Source organism: Dendropsophus ebraccatus, chromosome 6 (genome assembly GCF_027789765.1).
Source record: "Dendropsophus ebraccatus isolate aDenEbr1 chromosome 6, aDenEbr1.pat, whole genome shotgun sequence".
NCBI lineage: Eukaryota > Metazoa > Chordata > Amphibia > Anura > Hylidae > Dendropsophus > Dendropsophus ebraccatus.
In genome coordinates, this window is record NC_091459.1 from 132,945,465 (window position 1) to 132,962,560 (window position 17,096).

The window sequence follows — 17,096 nt, forward strand, 5'->3', positions numbered from 1 at the left end:
TCCCTTTAATATCTGGACACTTAACTAGGCACTGATGTTTCACAAAACTTAGATCAATAGATCAATAGTACAGGCGGATATAAGAAACGTTATAATATATCCTATAAGATTGTGTTATATATCTTATCAGACAAAAATGTTTCCTTTTGCTATCAAGCATCTTTCCTCTGCCCTTTTCCTGCTACACTGTCTCTATTCTTAAAATAAGCCAATGACTTTTGTTTACTGGTTTTGACTTAGAAGAGAAGTACAGAAAAAGAAAAAAGACAACTTGTAGGACAGAAGTCTGCTGAAAAAGGCCATATACAAGATAAATAATGCCCAGATATAATGCTGATTCTTAGAGATGAGCGCAACTTAGGCATGCTCGAGTCAGATTGTTCAGCATCTGAATACTGGTGGCTGAAGAAGTTGGATTCAGCCCTAGGGAGCCCATGGATTTCTAGGCAACGGTAGGGCTGCATCCAACTTCTATAGCCACCAGTATTCAAATGCCAAACAGTCGGACTAGAGCCAACTCGGCTTGCACTCATCTCTACTTATCCTTATGTACACACACAGCAGCTTATCCTGAAAAGTCAGCCAAACCAACAGGTACACTGTAATGTCACAGCTGTGCTAAAAGCTTAGCAGTCCCAAGCTTTTATATCACTTTTCTTATATTACCATCTTTAGGATATTTATATGATAGCCCCACTGGCTAAAACACCTTTTTTATGTTTGCTGTAGACTCAGACACCTCTCTTGTTCCAGATAATATCAGATATTATTGAGTCATTTTGTTGCAGTGGGAACAAGTTTTCCCAGAGTAGCATCACAACTACCAATCCCTGCATACAAAGCAAATTCAACCAGAATAATTTGCACTTAACGGCTTCAGGATGCAGCTATTTTCAGCCTTGAGGACACTGTAGTTTATTATTATTATTATTATTATTATTATTATTATTATTATTATTATTATTATCATTATTATTATCATTAATAATAATAATAATAATAATAATAATAATAATAATAATAATAATAATAATAATAATTATTATTATTATTATTATTATTATTATTATTATTAATAATATTATTATTATTATTTAAAGCTACATGTGTTTTCTTTTTCTATCAATGTGGCCATATGAAGGCCCTAGTTTTAATTGCAAAATTACATCAAAACCGCTTTAAAAAAGGGTCACTAAGCCTAACAATAGGCTGGCACTTTTCAGCAGTCTCCTCTTTATCATCACAATTACAAGAAAATGTGACACTTGAACACAGATAACACAGGATCCACCATTCACAATAGGTGATGTCACAGCTGTCACCCCCTACCTGCATAGTGAACTCTGCACAGGTCCCAAAACGTGCCCACAACATTCTCACATACAACTAAATAAGCCCAATACAGACTCCTTTTCTATAGTATATATTATAGTAAAGGAGGCTGCTATAAAGAATTTCTCCAAATAATCATGTACAGAAGATAACAAAATAATCTGCAATCAGAAAATAAAAAAGAGGAGGAGAAGAAGAAGGAGAAGAAGTATAAGAAGAAGAAGACCCTGTCATTAGAAAAAGACAGATATCCAAAAGCTTTTAATTGGGCAAGGTTTAAATGTTCAGACCCCTATGATCTCTAAGATGAGCCTGTGGAAGCTTGTGGTTGTGCACATGCTCCCCGAATCACAGTTTTTTTCCTTCTTGGTGTACAACACATCGCCAAAGAGTTACAATAGAGCTCTTCTGCAGTGGAACCAAGCAACAGCGAGCCAAAAAGCGAAGCACATAGCCATGCACTACAGCCAGCTCATTCTCGAGATTAGTTGGGGTCTAAACACCTGAAAAGTTTTGATATAATTTTTATTTTCTAATGACAGGGAACCTACTTTTGCTATTTTTGACTATTTTTAGGTACAGTGTAATTGGTATATTCTCAAAAAAAAAAAAAAAAAAGCTGGCTTGCCACTTCCACTGTGCATACAGTGCAGACTCTCACTCCAACTAGCGTACCATCCAAATTTGCAAGAACCCGAGTCCAGCGCCCATTGAAGTGATGAATGAGTAACTTTATTCTCCTTACCATGCAAAGTGCACACACTGCGGTATTACCCCTACTTAGACACCAACATGTTTCAGCTGCGTTACGTATCCTTAATCATGGCTATGATTAAGGCTGTGTATCGCAGCTGAAATGCATTGGTGTCTGGTTGGGGATAACCAATGTGTGCGCACGTTGCATGGTAAGAAGAATAAAGTCACTCATTCATCACTTTGATGGACGCTGGACTCTTTTTCTTGCATGTTACACACTGTAATTGGCCAATCATATAACTTCATTTAACAGGGAGATGGGGAGGACCGCCGTCACACATCTCTTGCCGCATCTTATCTTTTAAGGGAGCAATGGGTTCAACATGCCAAAACTAAGACCATCGAGAGATGGTGTAGCACTTGTCCGGCTGTCCTCACATACATTAGGTGGCAGTAGCATGCTGTACTTTATGGCAATCACAGAGTTTTACATTTCAAGGTTTTATCTGTTCATCATTGAGCAGCAACAGGGGTAACACATCTAAAATTCTTATGTGATGGTTCGGCAGCAGATTTATTCAATGCATACTTATACAAGTTGCATTATTTATTCAAGGCTCTACATAGTTTCTAACCCCCTTATCCTTACAAAGATGGTTACACCAAGGGCATCCGGCTACAGTGCAATGACAAAGCTTACAGTCTCAAGGGCAGTCTAAAATAGAATTCTATGCAGCATTACCTTATTTTGAGTTTTGTTCTACGCGAAGCACACACACAAAATAGAGACGTAACTTCAAGATGGGATAAAAGAAAGTACAACGCAGATAACATTGTATGTCCTATGTCAGTGAAGGCCATATAGCGACTCCTAGGTGGTGTAGTACAAAATCAGTTTTTCTTCTTTGTGTTTTCCAAAGACTACTAACACCAAATGTACGGCCCTACCGCCACCATTACAACTAAAACAGTATGGGGGAGACTTATCAAGATACCAGGCATACGTGCATGGAAAAAGGGGAGATTCAGCCCAACTCTGTGGCGTTTGACAGCCGTAGCAGCCACTTGCCTGATCGGGGGGTGGGCGGGAGAGCGGGGGTGGCAAGGCAGGAATGAGGCAGGGGCTCCTCCCCCACCAGATTTGACATAATTCTTGTACAGGTCTACAGCTCATAGTACAAATCTACACCTGCGTGTGAGACATATGCCTCTTAGTAAATCCAGCCGGAGAAAAGGAAGGGGCAGGACTTTATTTAAGACTGGTGTACTCTTGATAAATGTGCCCCTATAAAGTTATGCACTTCGTTCGAAGCAAAAAAAGTATGCAATTATATAGTAAGTACTAAAGTACTGTGTTATTCTGCAACTAAAAGGGCTTGGGGGTATTGGTGGACAGTAAAAGTCAACTTTATGGCCCAGTGTCAGGTAGCGGGTGCCAAGACTACTAAAATAATAATAATAATAATAATAATAATAATATTTATTTGTATAGCGCCAACAGATTCCGCAGCACTTATTTAAATATATAAATACATTACAGATATATATTAAGTTATACAATGAATAAATTAAAATACCAAATTAGTGACCTGCTCTAAAGAGCGTACAGGCTAGGATGACTGGGAGTAACACGAGAGGCAACAAGTGCTTTATTTGTCAATGTTCCAGTCATTGTACATGGAATCTCTAAGTGCCTATAGGCGGCTGGGCGAGCCAGTCACAAGCCATTTTCTGAGCTCAGATAACAAGGACAGTGTAACTAGCACCGAAGAAGTTATAGAGAGGATGGAGAGGGGATAGCAAAGGGAGACGAGATTACGAAATGTTATAAGCACGCCTGAAGAGATGGGTCTTCAGGGCACGCTTAAAACTGGGGATGTTGGAAATAAGTCTGAGGTCTTTGGGTAAAGAGTTCCAGAGAACTGGTGCAGCACGAGAGAAGTCTTGGAGGCGGGTATGAGAAGTTCTGATTAAAGAAGAGGTTAGTGTAAGGTCATTAACAGAACGTAGAGCACGGGAAGGATGATAGGTGGAGATGAGGGAGGAGATGTATGGAGGGGCAGAGTTGTGGAGAGCTTTATGGGTGAGGGTGAGGAGTTTGAACTGTGTTCTATATCTAATGGGTAACCAGTGCAGTGACTGGCACAGAAGGGAGACATCGGTATATCGGCTGGAGAGGAAGATGAGTCTGGCTGCTGCGTTCAGGATAGACTGGAGAGGGGAGAGCCTTGGAGAGAGGAAGACAGATTAGTAGGGAGTTACAGTAGTCAAGACGGGAATGGATCAGGGCGACAGTCAGAGTCTGAGCGTTGTCAGTGGTGAGAAATGGACGGATTCTGGAGATGTTTTTGAGATGAAGATGACAGGAGCGTGTAAGAGCTTGGATGTAGGGAGTGAAGGATAGATCAGAGTCTAGCATAACCCCCAGACATCGAGCTTGATGCACAGGAGTTATGCTAGTACCACAGACTGAGAGGGAGATGTCAGGTTTAGGTTTGTTAGAGGGAGGAAATACAAGAAGTTCAGTTTTAGAGAGATTAAGTTTGAGGAACAGAGAGGTCTTAGGTTGCATCAAAAAGAGCACAGAAGCTCATGGTAAGAAACTAGTTTTCCCTCTAACTAAATTAGTAGTCAGATCACATATGGAATATTGTGTACCATTTTTAGCACCTGTATATAAGGAAGAGTGTGGATGCTGAAGACGACAAGACGACAAAGTTTTGCAGTTTGAAAAAAAGTCACTGGAGAGATCTAATCACAATCTACAACTATATGAACGGAGTGCAGGGATCTCTCTAACCATGACAGAGGGGTATCCTCTGCACCTAGGGCATGAATGTCTGGCTGCCCAGGCATGATGGGAATAGTAGCTTTGCATTAACTGGAGGACTAAAGGTTAAACACGACTGGTCTAGAGGAAAGAAGATATCCCTATGATCACAGATGAGAATTCTTTGCTGTAAGAGCAGGGACACTATGGAGCTCTGACTCATTCTTATATGATGGCTGACTCATTGAACATGTTCAGGAGGGACCCAGATGTTTTTTTTTCTTCAAAATTATATTATTACAAGATACAGGTGGTTGATTTTCCAGAATAGGATAGATAGTGTTGAGGTATTTGGGTTTGGCAACGTTCCCTGAACTCAGCATTTGACTCCCGTTGCCTGAAGAAGTTGGATGCTGCCCTAGGGAGTCCTGGCATCCTAGAAATCAATTTCTCCAGGAAGCGGGAGTCTAATGCCAAGAGTTCAAGTTTGGAGAACATTGGGGACATCGAACAGTTCAGGAAGTTCGCCCAACACTATTTACAACCCAACTGATCACTAGAAAAAGCGGGGAGAGATGTGTGTGGTTGTGCTCTTCTTTCCAGGTCTCTGTGCTTGCTACAAAGATGGTTTCATTTACTTTCACTGGGATTCTGTCTAGGTCATGTGGCACAGAGCCACCGCGCACTTCTCCTGGCTCAATCTAGGTATCAGCTGAGGTTAAAATACTTTGAATTTGAATTTCTCTACGAAATGTTAATGGTTTTCAAAGTGACTTTGCCCATTGTAACCATGACAAGGGGGCAACTTCTACATCTAGGGCATTAATGTCCAACCTGAGGCCCTCTATCTGTTGCCAAAATACAATTCCCATTGTACCTGCCCAGCTTAAGCCAAAACATTGGTTGCCTAGGCATGATAGGAATTATGGCTTTGCAATAGCTGGAGGGCTGAAGGTTGGACACCACTGGTCAAGAGGAAAGAAGATATCCCTATGATCACCGATGACAGTTCTTTGCTGTATGAGCAGTGACAACAGGTAGTTGATTTCCCAAGATAGGATGCTGATCAAGGGATTTATTCTAATGACCATATCCACATCCAATTACAACGGAGAAATAGTTTTTGTTCTCTTATGGAGTAATATAACCTTCTTCTGGATCAGCACAATAGGTTGGACTCTTTTTTCAACCTTATTAATTATTGACTGTTAAATATTATATGTGCTCTGGGTTGCCATGGAAGCATTAACAAACTAATGTGACCATATCAACCCCAGAGCAAGCAGAGAGGAGATTTCATTTGCATCCTGTTGATGATTGCCTGTATTATTAGATAATCTCTATGGTAACTTCATCCAGGTACTTTTTCAGATCTGACAAGGCTCATCACATCATAAAAAATAAAAATAGTGCCGAATCTATAAAGCAATGGCTCCACTAGGATAAAAACAGAGCACATTTTTCAAGGAGACTATGAATCCTATTTAAAGTGTACCTGTCACTTTAAAAACTTTCAATGTGTCATAGAGATACATCAAAACTTGCTTGGCGTCTAAGTGTTTCGAATTAGTGTTGAGGTATTCGGGTTTGGCAACGTTTTCGGAACTTAACTGTTTAGTATTTGACTCCCTTTTCCTGTTGGATGCTGCCCCAAGGAGTCTGTTCCTTCCTAGGGCAGGAACCAACTTCTACAGAAATCGGGAGTCAAATGCTGAGCATTCGGATTTAGAAAACATTGCGGAACCCGAACAGTTTGGGAAGTTCTCCTAACACTTTTTACAACCCAACAGATCACTCGAACAAGTGGGGAGAGATGTGTGTGGCTGAGCTCTTCTCTTCCAGATCTCTGTGCTAGCAACAAAGATGGTCCTACCTGGAATTACCTACACTGGAATTCTGTATAGGTCATGTGGCACAGAAGCAAGGATCCAATGTTCTTTAATGTACACTTCTCGTGGCTCAATCTAGGTTGAGGTTAAAACACTCCGAAATGTCAAAAGATTTCAAAGTGACCTTGCCCATTTTTAGAGATTTTACCAATTTTTTAAATGAATGATGACATATTGCCAGGACATGTCTGGAATGGTGGAGGGCCGTGGATCCTCAGAATGGACATATAAAAACACCAGTCCAACTCTACTTGAGTAGATCTTTGTTGGATTTCTACTAGAGATGAGCGCAACTCGAACATGCCCTAGTCTGACTGTTTGTCATTTATATACCGTTGGCTGAAGACGTTGAATACAGCCATAGGGTGTCTAGGAAAACATGTATACAGCCTATGCCCTATTGGTGAGTCCACCTTTTCTCAGACTCCTTAGGGCTTTATCCAACTTCTTTAAATGCTGAACGATAGGACTCAAGCATGCCCGAGTCGCGCTCATCTCTAGTTTCTGCTATTTTAATCAGGTGATTGACCAAGCCCTAGCAATGCAATATAATTATATAGGTGAAACTAACATACAACCAAGAATCTCAATCAGCATTGATGCCCAGTTGTATGGCGGCTGGTGTTCTAGTGTGGGGGGTGCGGATGTATGCATTATTTACCCTGTTGCAGAGATCTTGAGGTTTGGTAGAGAGGTTTTGCGGCATCTCCCTGCAGCGAGTCGATAGGTTCAGGATTGCGGTGGCAGCCATGTGCGCGGCTTCCATATCGTGGGAGTAATCGAAGCTGCTTTTGCTACATGTACTACTGGCACTGCTCCCTCCACCACAACTCATATTGCTACTGCTGCTGCTGGGGGCATAGCTGCTCGTTGTGCTGCTTGTTGGGCTGGAGTTCTTACAGTAACGTTTAGCTGCAGAGAAAAAGATGGATTCAATCAATCATTTCAAAACAACAGGACTTCTCTGCAGAGACCTCACACTGACTTCATTCAATACGAGCTTTCCATTGCCTATGCTTGTTGAATGTTTTAGAGCGGAGATAGATGACCTATGGGCTCTTCATCTCATCAACTTCTGTGAAATTCTAAATTTCGACATCCATGAAAGAAGTCATAGATTGTCTGAGTCTGTTCAGAGGCAAACAGTACAAAAGCACAAGAAAAAACATCGCTTAAAGGGACACTTCACCTAAAGTCTCATTCATGTTTCTAGTGTAGCTGAATACAAATGTTTATCCCTGTTATCAGCCATTACAGGACTACTACTTGTTGCCCTTTCATGGGCTGTGATCAAGTACCCACTTCCTTAAAAGAAGCTTTTATCCGGAATGAAAAAAAAAGCACAAAACATTTTTCTTGGAAATGAGGTGTAGACCTTCACCTTCCCAGTTGAAATCAATAGGGAACAATGGATTTCCTGGATGGAATAGGCCATCCATAAAAAGCTAATGCAGCATATATCTGCTACAACATTTCCATCAAACTATAGAACCTTTTTTTTTTTTTTTTTTGGAAATTTTTTTCCCTTACAGAGCGACAGAATTGTCCCCAAAGATTGAAACTTTATTCTCCCACATTAAAGGTCTGATTAAATATTCGGTCTACATAAAGGTCAGATTCTAATACATTTTGGGTCATCTAGGGTCTGAATAATTTTGGAGTTGGGCTTAGGAGCTAATCAATTTTGAGGGGCAAGTCTAAGGTATTTGGAAATGGGGTTGGGATAAAATTAAAGGGAACCCGTCAACATAAAATGCTACCTAAGCTATCAGCATCATGTTATAGAAGAGTCCAGTCCAGAGCTGAAGAGTCCAGTCCAATGAGTGACACCGCCCATTGGACTCCTTACCACATAATGATCAGGGATTTCGACATGTACTGTACAAGCTATACTGAATATTTTCTCACAAAGATATATATCAATCTGTTCACTTCTTCCTGCTCTAAAACATGATGATGATAGATTCGATAGCATTGTCTTGGTGACAGGTTCCCTTTTATTTTGAGGTGAAGTCTGGGGCTGAATAATTTTGGAGTTATAGTAGGTTTGGGGTCTAATTAATGTCTGGTGCAGTTTGTGGTTTGCTAATTATGAGGTTGGGTTTGAAATCTGATTTTTTGTCTAGTCTGGGCAACAGCTAATACTAGGTTTAGTCTTGGGTCAGGTCTGGGGTCTGATTATTTTTGGGTCTACTGTAGTTTGGGGTCAGGTTATTGTTGGGAACACAACAGTAGACTTGTCTCAGCTCATCATTCACAAGATGTCTGACCAGGCATGGTTCTCCAGTATCAGGAGCGTGTGGAGCAATACTGCGGGCCGTGTCACATAAGTACTCTATGGCAAAAAAGGAATCCAGCTCCCAGCTCCTTAAACACGTTTATACTTCATTCTTGGTATACTATAAAATTCCAGCAAAATTAAAAACACTGCACCAACACATTGCGAGGTCAAAACCCTCTTAATCATGGCGATGATTAAGAGGCTTTCACCTCGCAACGCGTCGACACAGTGTTTTAATTTTGCTGGAATTTTAAAATGTGGTGGGGAGGTGTCTGGGGTCTGGGGTCTGATTCATTTTTTTACTTCAGTTTTAGGGTCTAGTTTAATTCTGGGGTTGGGAATCTAAATAATTTTGTGTCTAGTTTGGAATCTGATAAAATTTAGAATAAAATATGATGTCTAAGTAATTTTGGGGTCGGATGTTGGATCTGACTATTTTGTGGTAAGGTTAGGGGTTCGGGTCTGGTACCTCATACATTTTAGGGTGTCAACTGTTTACTCTTTACTACTTCTTCAGAATAGGCCTGGTCATTTTTAGAATATTTTCCCTGCTAATATGGCTTCCACAGAAACCTACTGTGATCAGGAGATATCTTAATTGCTATTGTAGGTAACATTACATTTAAGGTTGGGTTCACATTATGTTTTTTGTAATCTTTTTTTTTTTTATACGTTAAAAAAAAAAACTGCATCTGTTTTGATCCATTTTTCCATTGACTTCAATTATACAAAAAACGGATCAAAGCGCATCCTTTTTTTTAACGTACAAAAAACATAGCTGACCTTATTTTTGAGTAGATTAAGTAAAAACAGACATGTTTTAGTACTTTTTTTTTTATAATGGAAGTAAATAGAAAAATGGTTTAAAACGAATGCACACAAATGTAGCCGTAATTTAACAGAAATGTAGTGTCAACCAAGCCTGACTCTCCGTAAAATTTAATTACGTAACTTTAAATAAAATTTGGACCCAGAAACAACATAGTTGAAGCTTCCAACAACAATGTATTGTATAATTATTATATATACGTTTTAGTAAAATAAGACCCAGATTCCCCATTCGTGGGGCACTTACCATCATATCCTTTTGGAGATATATCCCTGGACTGCACCTTTGGCGCTATAGCCCTCTTTCCGTATGCATGGTTTTCATAATTGTTATATTCAAATGTGGTCTTTGAATATTTCTCCAGTTCCTTGGCCAAGTTGGAGCGAGGTGTGGTCGTTGATACATTGTTCCTGTAACCGTACTGTGGAATTTCTAATTGCTTTACAAAACACATAGGCCTAAAAGGAAATTAGTCTTTTGTAGCATGACATGCACTTTCTTATAGCAATGAAAAGGTTGTCTGTAGAGACGAGCGAACCTCAAGCATGCTCTGGTTCATTGATTACTGGTGGCTGAAGAAGTCGGATGTAGCCCTAGGGTGTCGGGGAAAAAATGGATACAGCCTAACGCATATGGCTGCATCCATGTTTTCCAGGCAGCCAACTTCTTGAGCCATTGATATTCAAATGCAGGGTGTTCAGGTTCAGATAAACACAAGGGTGCTTGAGGTCGACTCATCTCTAGTTATCTGTATTGTACGCGGTTTGCACTGACTAAAACTCCCCATACACCTTCAATAACAGTTAAATGATCATCCAGACGTCAGGTATCTCGCCCGACTGGCTCTCTTCCTCTCCATACGGAGGAACGTTCGGCACGGTCGAGTTTTCCTGTGTTCGCTATGGGAAGGTGATGATTCTTAACTTTTCCAGAATAAAAGCGTTGGGCATGACCTGTTGGTCTTCAATCCCATACACCCTACACCAGCGGCCATAAGCAGTGGTCATTGCACTCAAAGAGAAGGTGCAATGTATCTTGATTTGGGGTCTAAGTATACATGTCTAGTAGGTTGAGATAGAGAACATGGTTTAACAATATTAACTTATTAAACATGACTGTCCAGATGCCTTACTAAGCATGTGATGCCCATAGACAGTGATACCTAACATGAAAACTCTCTCTATGATCTGGGATGGAGATGGCAGATATATGGCCAGACAGAACGTCCCCCAGTACTCCCAGTTAATTGCTGGGGGTTTCGATTAAACCCTCATCACCCTCATTTATCATATAATACGGAATATCCTGAATAAGATGGCATCCATGCATGGCTATTTACATTTAATTATACCTAGTGATCAGCTTATAGTCATTTACTTGCCTTAAAACACGATCAGACGCTTGACTGGATTTTGATGCATCGCAACTTTGATGTTTCTCTTGAGCTTTTGCTAGCTTCTCTGCCGCAGCAATAGGACATCCTGAAAGACTGTAAAAGCATGCTTGTCATTTATGATCAATGCTATCTCTCATATCTATCTGAAGTATTTATATATAATAAGTATCTATATATATAATAATAATCTATCTATCTATCTATCTATAGATAGATGATAGATAGACAGATATATGATAGATAATAGATAGATAGATAGATAGATAGATAGATAGGAGATAGATAGATAGGAGATAGATAGATAGATAGATAGATAGATAGATAGATAGATAGATAGATAATAGATAGATAGATAGATAGATAGATAGATAGATAGGAGATAGATAGGAGATAGATAGGAGATAGATAGATAGATAGATAGATAGATAGATGGATACTGTATGAGATAGATAGATAGATAGATAATAGATAGATAGATAGAGATAGATCACTGCAATACTGAAAATTTACACATTTTATGCAGTAGAGGAACCGTGCAACAATGAAACCTCTTTCTTATTCTACACATAGCCCTGAACACATACTAACTGCTTATAAAACATGCATTCTTGAATTTAACTATTGTCATTCTATCACTGCAAGTGTGAAATATTTTGATTGATTACACATTTATTTTCTTGTTAAAAAATAAATAAAAAATAAAGTGATATTGCATTTTACAGTAAGCGAACGGCAACCGTCAGGAAAAAGTTTTCGCTTTGTGCCAAAAAATCCCCAGATCCCACACTTTTTCATCTCGGTATATGACAAACGTAAACTTTTCAGTAGTTTAAGAAAGCAAAGTAAGCACCAGCTGTCATCTCTTCAATTCAAGTGGGACTAGCAGAAAGTGCTGCTGTAGTAGAAATGTCCGTCTGTAGCGGTTCCAGAGATGCTGCGCCTTACCTTCTGTGAGAATTCCTGTTGCTGTTTACATGGCCTCTCCCGGTGCAACCTGGTGTAGGACACTTAAGAACATTTTCATGCATGGCAAGAACTTGGCAGGAGATAAAAAAAAATAGTAGAAGAAAGACATTAGTATAAATAATGGAATACATTAGCAATATGATTACTGTAGTCATGTCTAGCAGCCACTCGAATGTTGATTTAAAAAAAAAAAATGTTTTATATCAGCGTGGATTTTCTTACTAAAGTTAACCCATGTGCTGATAGGTCATTTAACCAAGATTTCAAAAGTCCATTCTCGGCACTCACCATTAGGGATGGTCCGAACCTACCGAGGTTCAGGTTCGTACGAACCCGAACTCTCTGCAATGATTCCTGCTGTCTGCCCGCTCTGTGGCGAGGGTGGATACAGCGGGAGGACCGCCTGGAAAACTGGGATACAGCCATAGCCATAGGCTGTATCCCAGTTTTCCAGGCGGTCCTCCCGCTGTATCCACCCGCTGCACGGAGCAGCCAGACAGCGGGAATCTGATGCCGAGCGTTCGGGTTCATACGAACCCGATCCTCGGCAGGTTCGAACCATCCTTACTCACCATATCATGGTTCAAAAAAGTTTTATTGTAGAAAAATTATCAGAATACATATGACGGGACGTTTCGGCATCAAGCCTTCCTCAACTGAGACAGTTGAGGAAGGCTTGATGCCGAAACGTCCCGTCATATGTAATCTGATGAGTTTTCTACAATAAAACTTTTTTGAAGCATGATATGGTGAGTGCCGATAATGGACTTTTGAAATGTTATGAGAATTTTTTTCTTACCACGAGCTCCACCCTCGACACAGACGTGCCGCCTAAAAAAAATTGTATCTAACCAAGATTCACTGCATACCTTTTTTTATTGAATTTCAGAACCAGTGCTAAAATGTAGCTTTTTTTTAATCTTTTTTCCCCCCTATGTGCCCAGATGAGCTGTAGGTGCCCAGAAAGCCGTTCTCCAGCCCAGCTCAGTATGTCCCCAAACATGACTCTTTCATCAATTATAACTGCCCTCTAATTATTGTGTAGAGAATAGTGTGAGTGCGTTCGCTTGGTCTAGCATAGTGCTCTATCGAGTATTGGGGGGGCTTAGTTGTGCCACGATCTCTAGTTTTTATTTGTATCATATTGGTGTATAAGAACAAAAAATTCTGATATATAATTTTAAATAGTCAGCAATCGTGGTGTTTTTTTTTTTTTCCTGTTTAGGCCGTTTACCATGCAGAAATAATATTGTTATATTTTAATAGATTGGACAATGCCGCACGCTATGATATATAATATGTTTGCTTATTTAATTTTAATATTTTTAAAATAGGCAAAGAGGTATTTTAAACTTTAATTGGGGGAGGGGGGTTTATAAAGTTTTTTTTAATACTTTAAAAAACTTTTTACTCTTTTATTTCATAGTTAACCGTGCAATCATTTCATTGTATATACTGATGAATGCTATGCCATAGCACAGTATAGATCAGTACTATCAGTGCTTTGTGCATAGAGCCTTTCTGAGAGCAGACTCTATAGATCGCCCATTTGACATGACGGAGGTAAGTGTCTTACCCCCAACTGTCGGTACAAGTGATTGGGACTCCCGCAGCATGGCGGGTAAAGGTGGCCCTACACCTTAAAAAATCGATGGCCGTCAGTTAAATGTCCCACCTGCCACAGTAACCGATTACATTTTTTGTTCTAGTTTTTGTATAGTTCTAACCTTGAAGGGATGTTTAATACAAAAATTTGAAAAAGAAAAAAGAGCAATAGGTTTTTGCACAAGACATCAGAATTGTGGTGGTATTTGCCAGCAATTGTTGGGCATACCGCTAGAGTTCTGACATGTCTTGCAGAAACCTATTATATTTTTTCATTAAAATTTTTGTATATTTAGTATAAGCATTCCTTCAAGGGAAGAAATATATTAGAGTGGAAAAAAAAGGAATAGATTAACCAGGCACTCTCCGGTCTGCCAAGTAGGAGGCACATGGTTAATTGCTCGTATTGAGTTCCATGGGGTTCACTACTCGAATCAAGCTCGACTTGAGTATCAAGCATTGGAGAATTTTGGTGTTCGCCTAACACTAGTAGAGAAGTCTCACATACGCGCCACCTCAAGACAGAACACGGAAACCGTTTTCATGCTGGGAAGGTATGCAGTGAGATTATTTAAGTAGGCAAATCCATACTGACAGGTCTTAAATTCAGCTTTAAGGACTACAAGATAACATTTCAAAAATATATCTTCTTTTAAAAATAAAATTGTCCTTACATCATTTGACAAATTCACAACTTAAAACGCTTACTTTTATCTCATCATTGTGTGTCTATAACACAACTTACTTTCTGGAGGTACCCTGTCTTTGTGTGGGCAACCTGATAAACTCCGATGGTGGGGATATAAGCCAGTCACATGACCTGTGCCGTCACAGCCAGGGGTGGGACATTTGCTCTCTTTCTTCTCACTCCGCGAGGGATCTGTATATGGAAAGTAAAAACAGTAGTTTAATTCAGTCAGATGTATGTTCAAGATGTTACCGAGTAGATTCCTTACTTAGGCTGCCCTACCATAATCCCAACCCATGGAATCCCCACCAGTAGTACCATGTGTACAGTAAGCTAGAAATGCTTTATGCGTTCCTATTTTACTGTCAGTAGATTCCCAGGGGTGGCCAAAATGCTACAAAACAAGGGGTCTGCCCAAGACTAGAGATGAGCGAATCTCTTCATCCAAACCTGAACACTCAACATTTTATCACCGGTGGCTGAAGAAGTTGGATGCAGTTAGCCACCGGAAATTAAATGACAAGCGTTCAAGTTTGGACGAAACCAGAGTATGTTTGAGATTGGTGCATGTTTAAGAAGTGTGCTTCAGATTCGCTCATCTAAAATACAGATCCTTTATCTTGAACAAATACGTCTTTGTAACCTTCCACTTTCCTTATTTAATCTTGTCTTTAGAAACGTAAAATGGTACATTCTTCCTAAAACAAGAAGTACAGATGACATGTAAATGTATGTCTACATAGCAGCAGAAGGGTAAGTATATGAATATATCCATCTTCCCCATTTTATTTTACATTCCTGTGGAAACGTTGGAGATTAGGTTTGATACTTGAGTAGTATCACTGTATAGATGCCTGCTAGTTGCTGGGAGCCTTTCCAGAACCATATTTCAGCATAACATTTACAGCTATGAGTCTGACAGATGTAATAAAGACGGTCTAGATGTCTCCTCACTTGCACGATGAATTGACACCATAAATTAGTTGCTAAAATATTCTCCAAGGATGACCTTTACAGTGTACTTTACTGGTGTCCAGCAGGTACATTTTTAGGGGGCTGCTATTTTGACTAGTAGGAACATCATAGTGGAAAAACCTCCATAGCAGAAGACCCAAATTTTACACTGACTTCTTTTTTTACTTAAACGGGCCTTACGCATAACATAGATGTCAGCGATCAGCTTCCTCTCATACCCAAGCCATCAGAGCCCAGGTGGTCAGCGGTCATGCAGCAACTCTGCGTTTTTGCATTAGATAGTCATCTAGTCCATCTAGGCTTAGTCAACACGTATTGGCCAGTTTTATTCTACCCCAAATTTTGCCAACTTTCCAAATTTTGTATATTCAGCGGTCTCCACTTTTTTCTGTTTTTAATGGGCTTGGCCACCATTGATGAATAAGACTTGTGGGTTTGATGGTTACCTTGTTGACTGTACCACCAAGCATGAGCTGTGCCTCCCTGTACTCATCTTTTCAGAGCAGTAATTATACAGTCCATACTGTAGCAACATATGTCCGTGCTTTATCATGGAGGTCGGCTTTCCTCAAAGAACCATACATCACAAACACTCAATGTGCCAAAGGGCTGATGTGGATAGCATTGAAATGTATAGGAGTACTTAGGTCACCTATCCAGTCATACAATTGTACACATTTCTCAATTGGTGTTAAAGACTATACATACCTTTGGAAAGCTATTTTCCTATTCTTGCTTAATGGTGCACAAAACCATTTTCTCCATGGGTATTTATGAAAAACGTGTTTACTTTTGCTTCTAGACCCCCTATAGTTTATTACACGAGTTCTATTTTCTCTTTAAATTCATGCACAGCCTATATTCTTCCAAGCAATCTACCTTGTGTATATTCTACTATCTCTCTCCCTGCCTGTGTGAGCTGTCCTCCAAGTTTTCTCTCCCACCTATCTATAAACTAAACTGCGATCCTCCTCTCACCCTACTGTTATCTCTGCTACTGAAAAAGCAGAAAGTCCAGCAGACTCTGACATACTTATCTCTTGTTGAGTAGCAGCCGAATGGTAGGAAATTATTAATGAAGACTATTCCCCAAGTTGTTTCATTTTGCATTCAAAAAACATATCAACAACAAAAACTGGTATTGTTATCCTTTGAAAGTATTCAGTATAATATAATAATATAAAGACTATTGTAGCCACTTATTCCCTATTGTCTGCCACTGTGCTTAGGATGGAGAAATAGTACTCAAAATTTTTTGCCCACCATATTACTATTATTTCCAACAAACAGCTACTTGCAGCCAAACAATATTACACGTCCTAAACTACTGACCCTGCAATGCCATATAATCGGCAACTCTGCTATATAAAGCTCTTTTGTCTTTCAAGTATTGTTTCAAGGGTAGCTCTGCTATATCTACTTTGTCCATTTTTTTTAAACATAACAAGACTTACCAGCAAACATCATTGAGTCATTGTAATATACAAAGACCGTTATTGAAATAACACTCGAAATAAGCCCCATCTACTCATTTGGAGGGCTATATTGTGATTAATAACCCCTCTTTTGGACTTCAAAGAAAATATCTGACCAGTTAGAAGCCGGAACAATTTGTATTCATCTCAGACAGAGAGCAGCAATTGAGACGTGATTGGGAAGTGGCTCATTA

At 39.7% G+C, this 17,096-nt stretch overlaps 1 protein-coding gene across 1 annotated transcript in view; it reads right to left on the minus strand.

Annotated features, from left to right (window-relative positions):
* MYT1L (myelin transcription factor 1 like) overlaps positions 1-17,096 on the minus strand; it is a 361,678-nt gene that overhangs the window by 44,086 nt on the left and 300,496 nt on the right. The window contains exons 10-14 of the mRNA XM_069974064.1: positions 14,510-14,644; positions 12,139-12,229; positions 11,179-11,286; positions 10,044-10,255; positions 7,349-7,599 (exon numbers count right to left, since the gene is read on the minus strand). Coding sequence (XP_069830165.1) covers positions 7,349-7,599; positions 10,044-10,255; positions 11,179-11,286; positions 12,139-12,229; positions 14,510-14,644 — 797 coding nt within the window. The remainder of the gene's footprint in view (positions 1-7,348; positions 7,600-10,043; positions 10,256-11,178; positions 11,287-12,138; positions 12,230-14,509; positions 14,645-17,096) is intronic.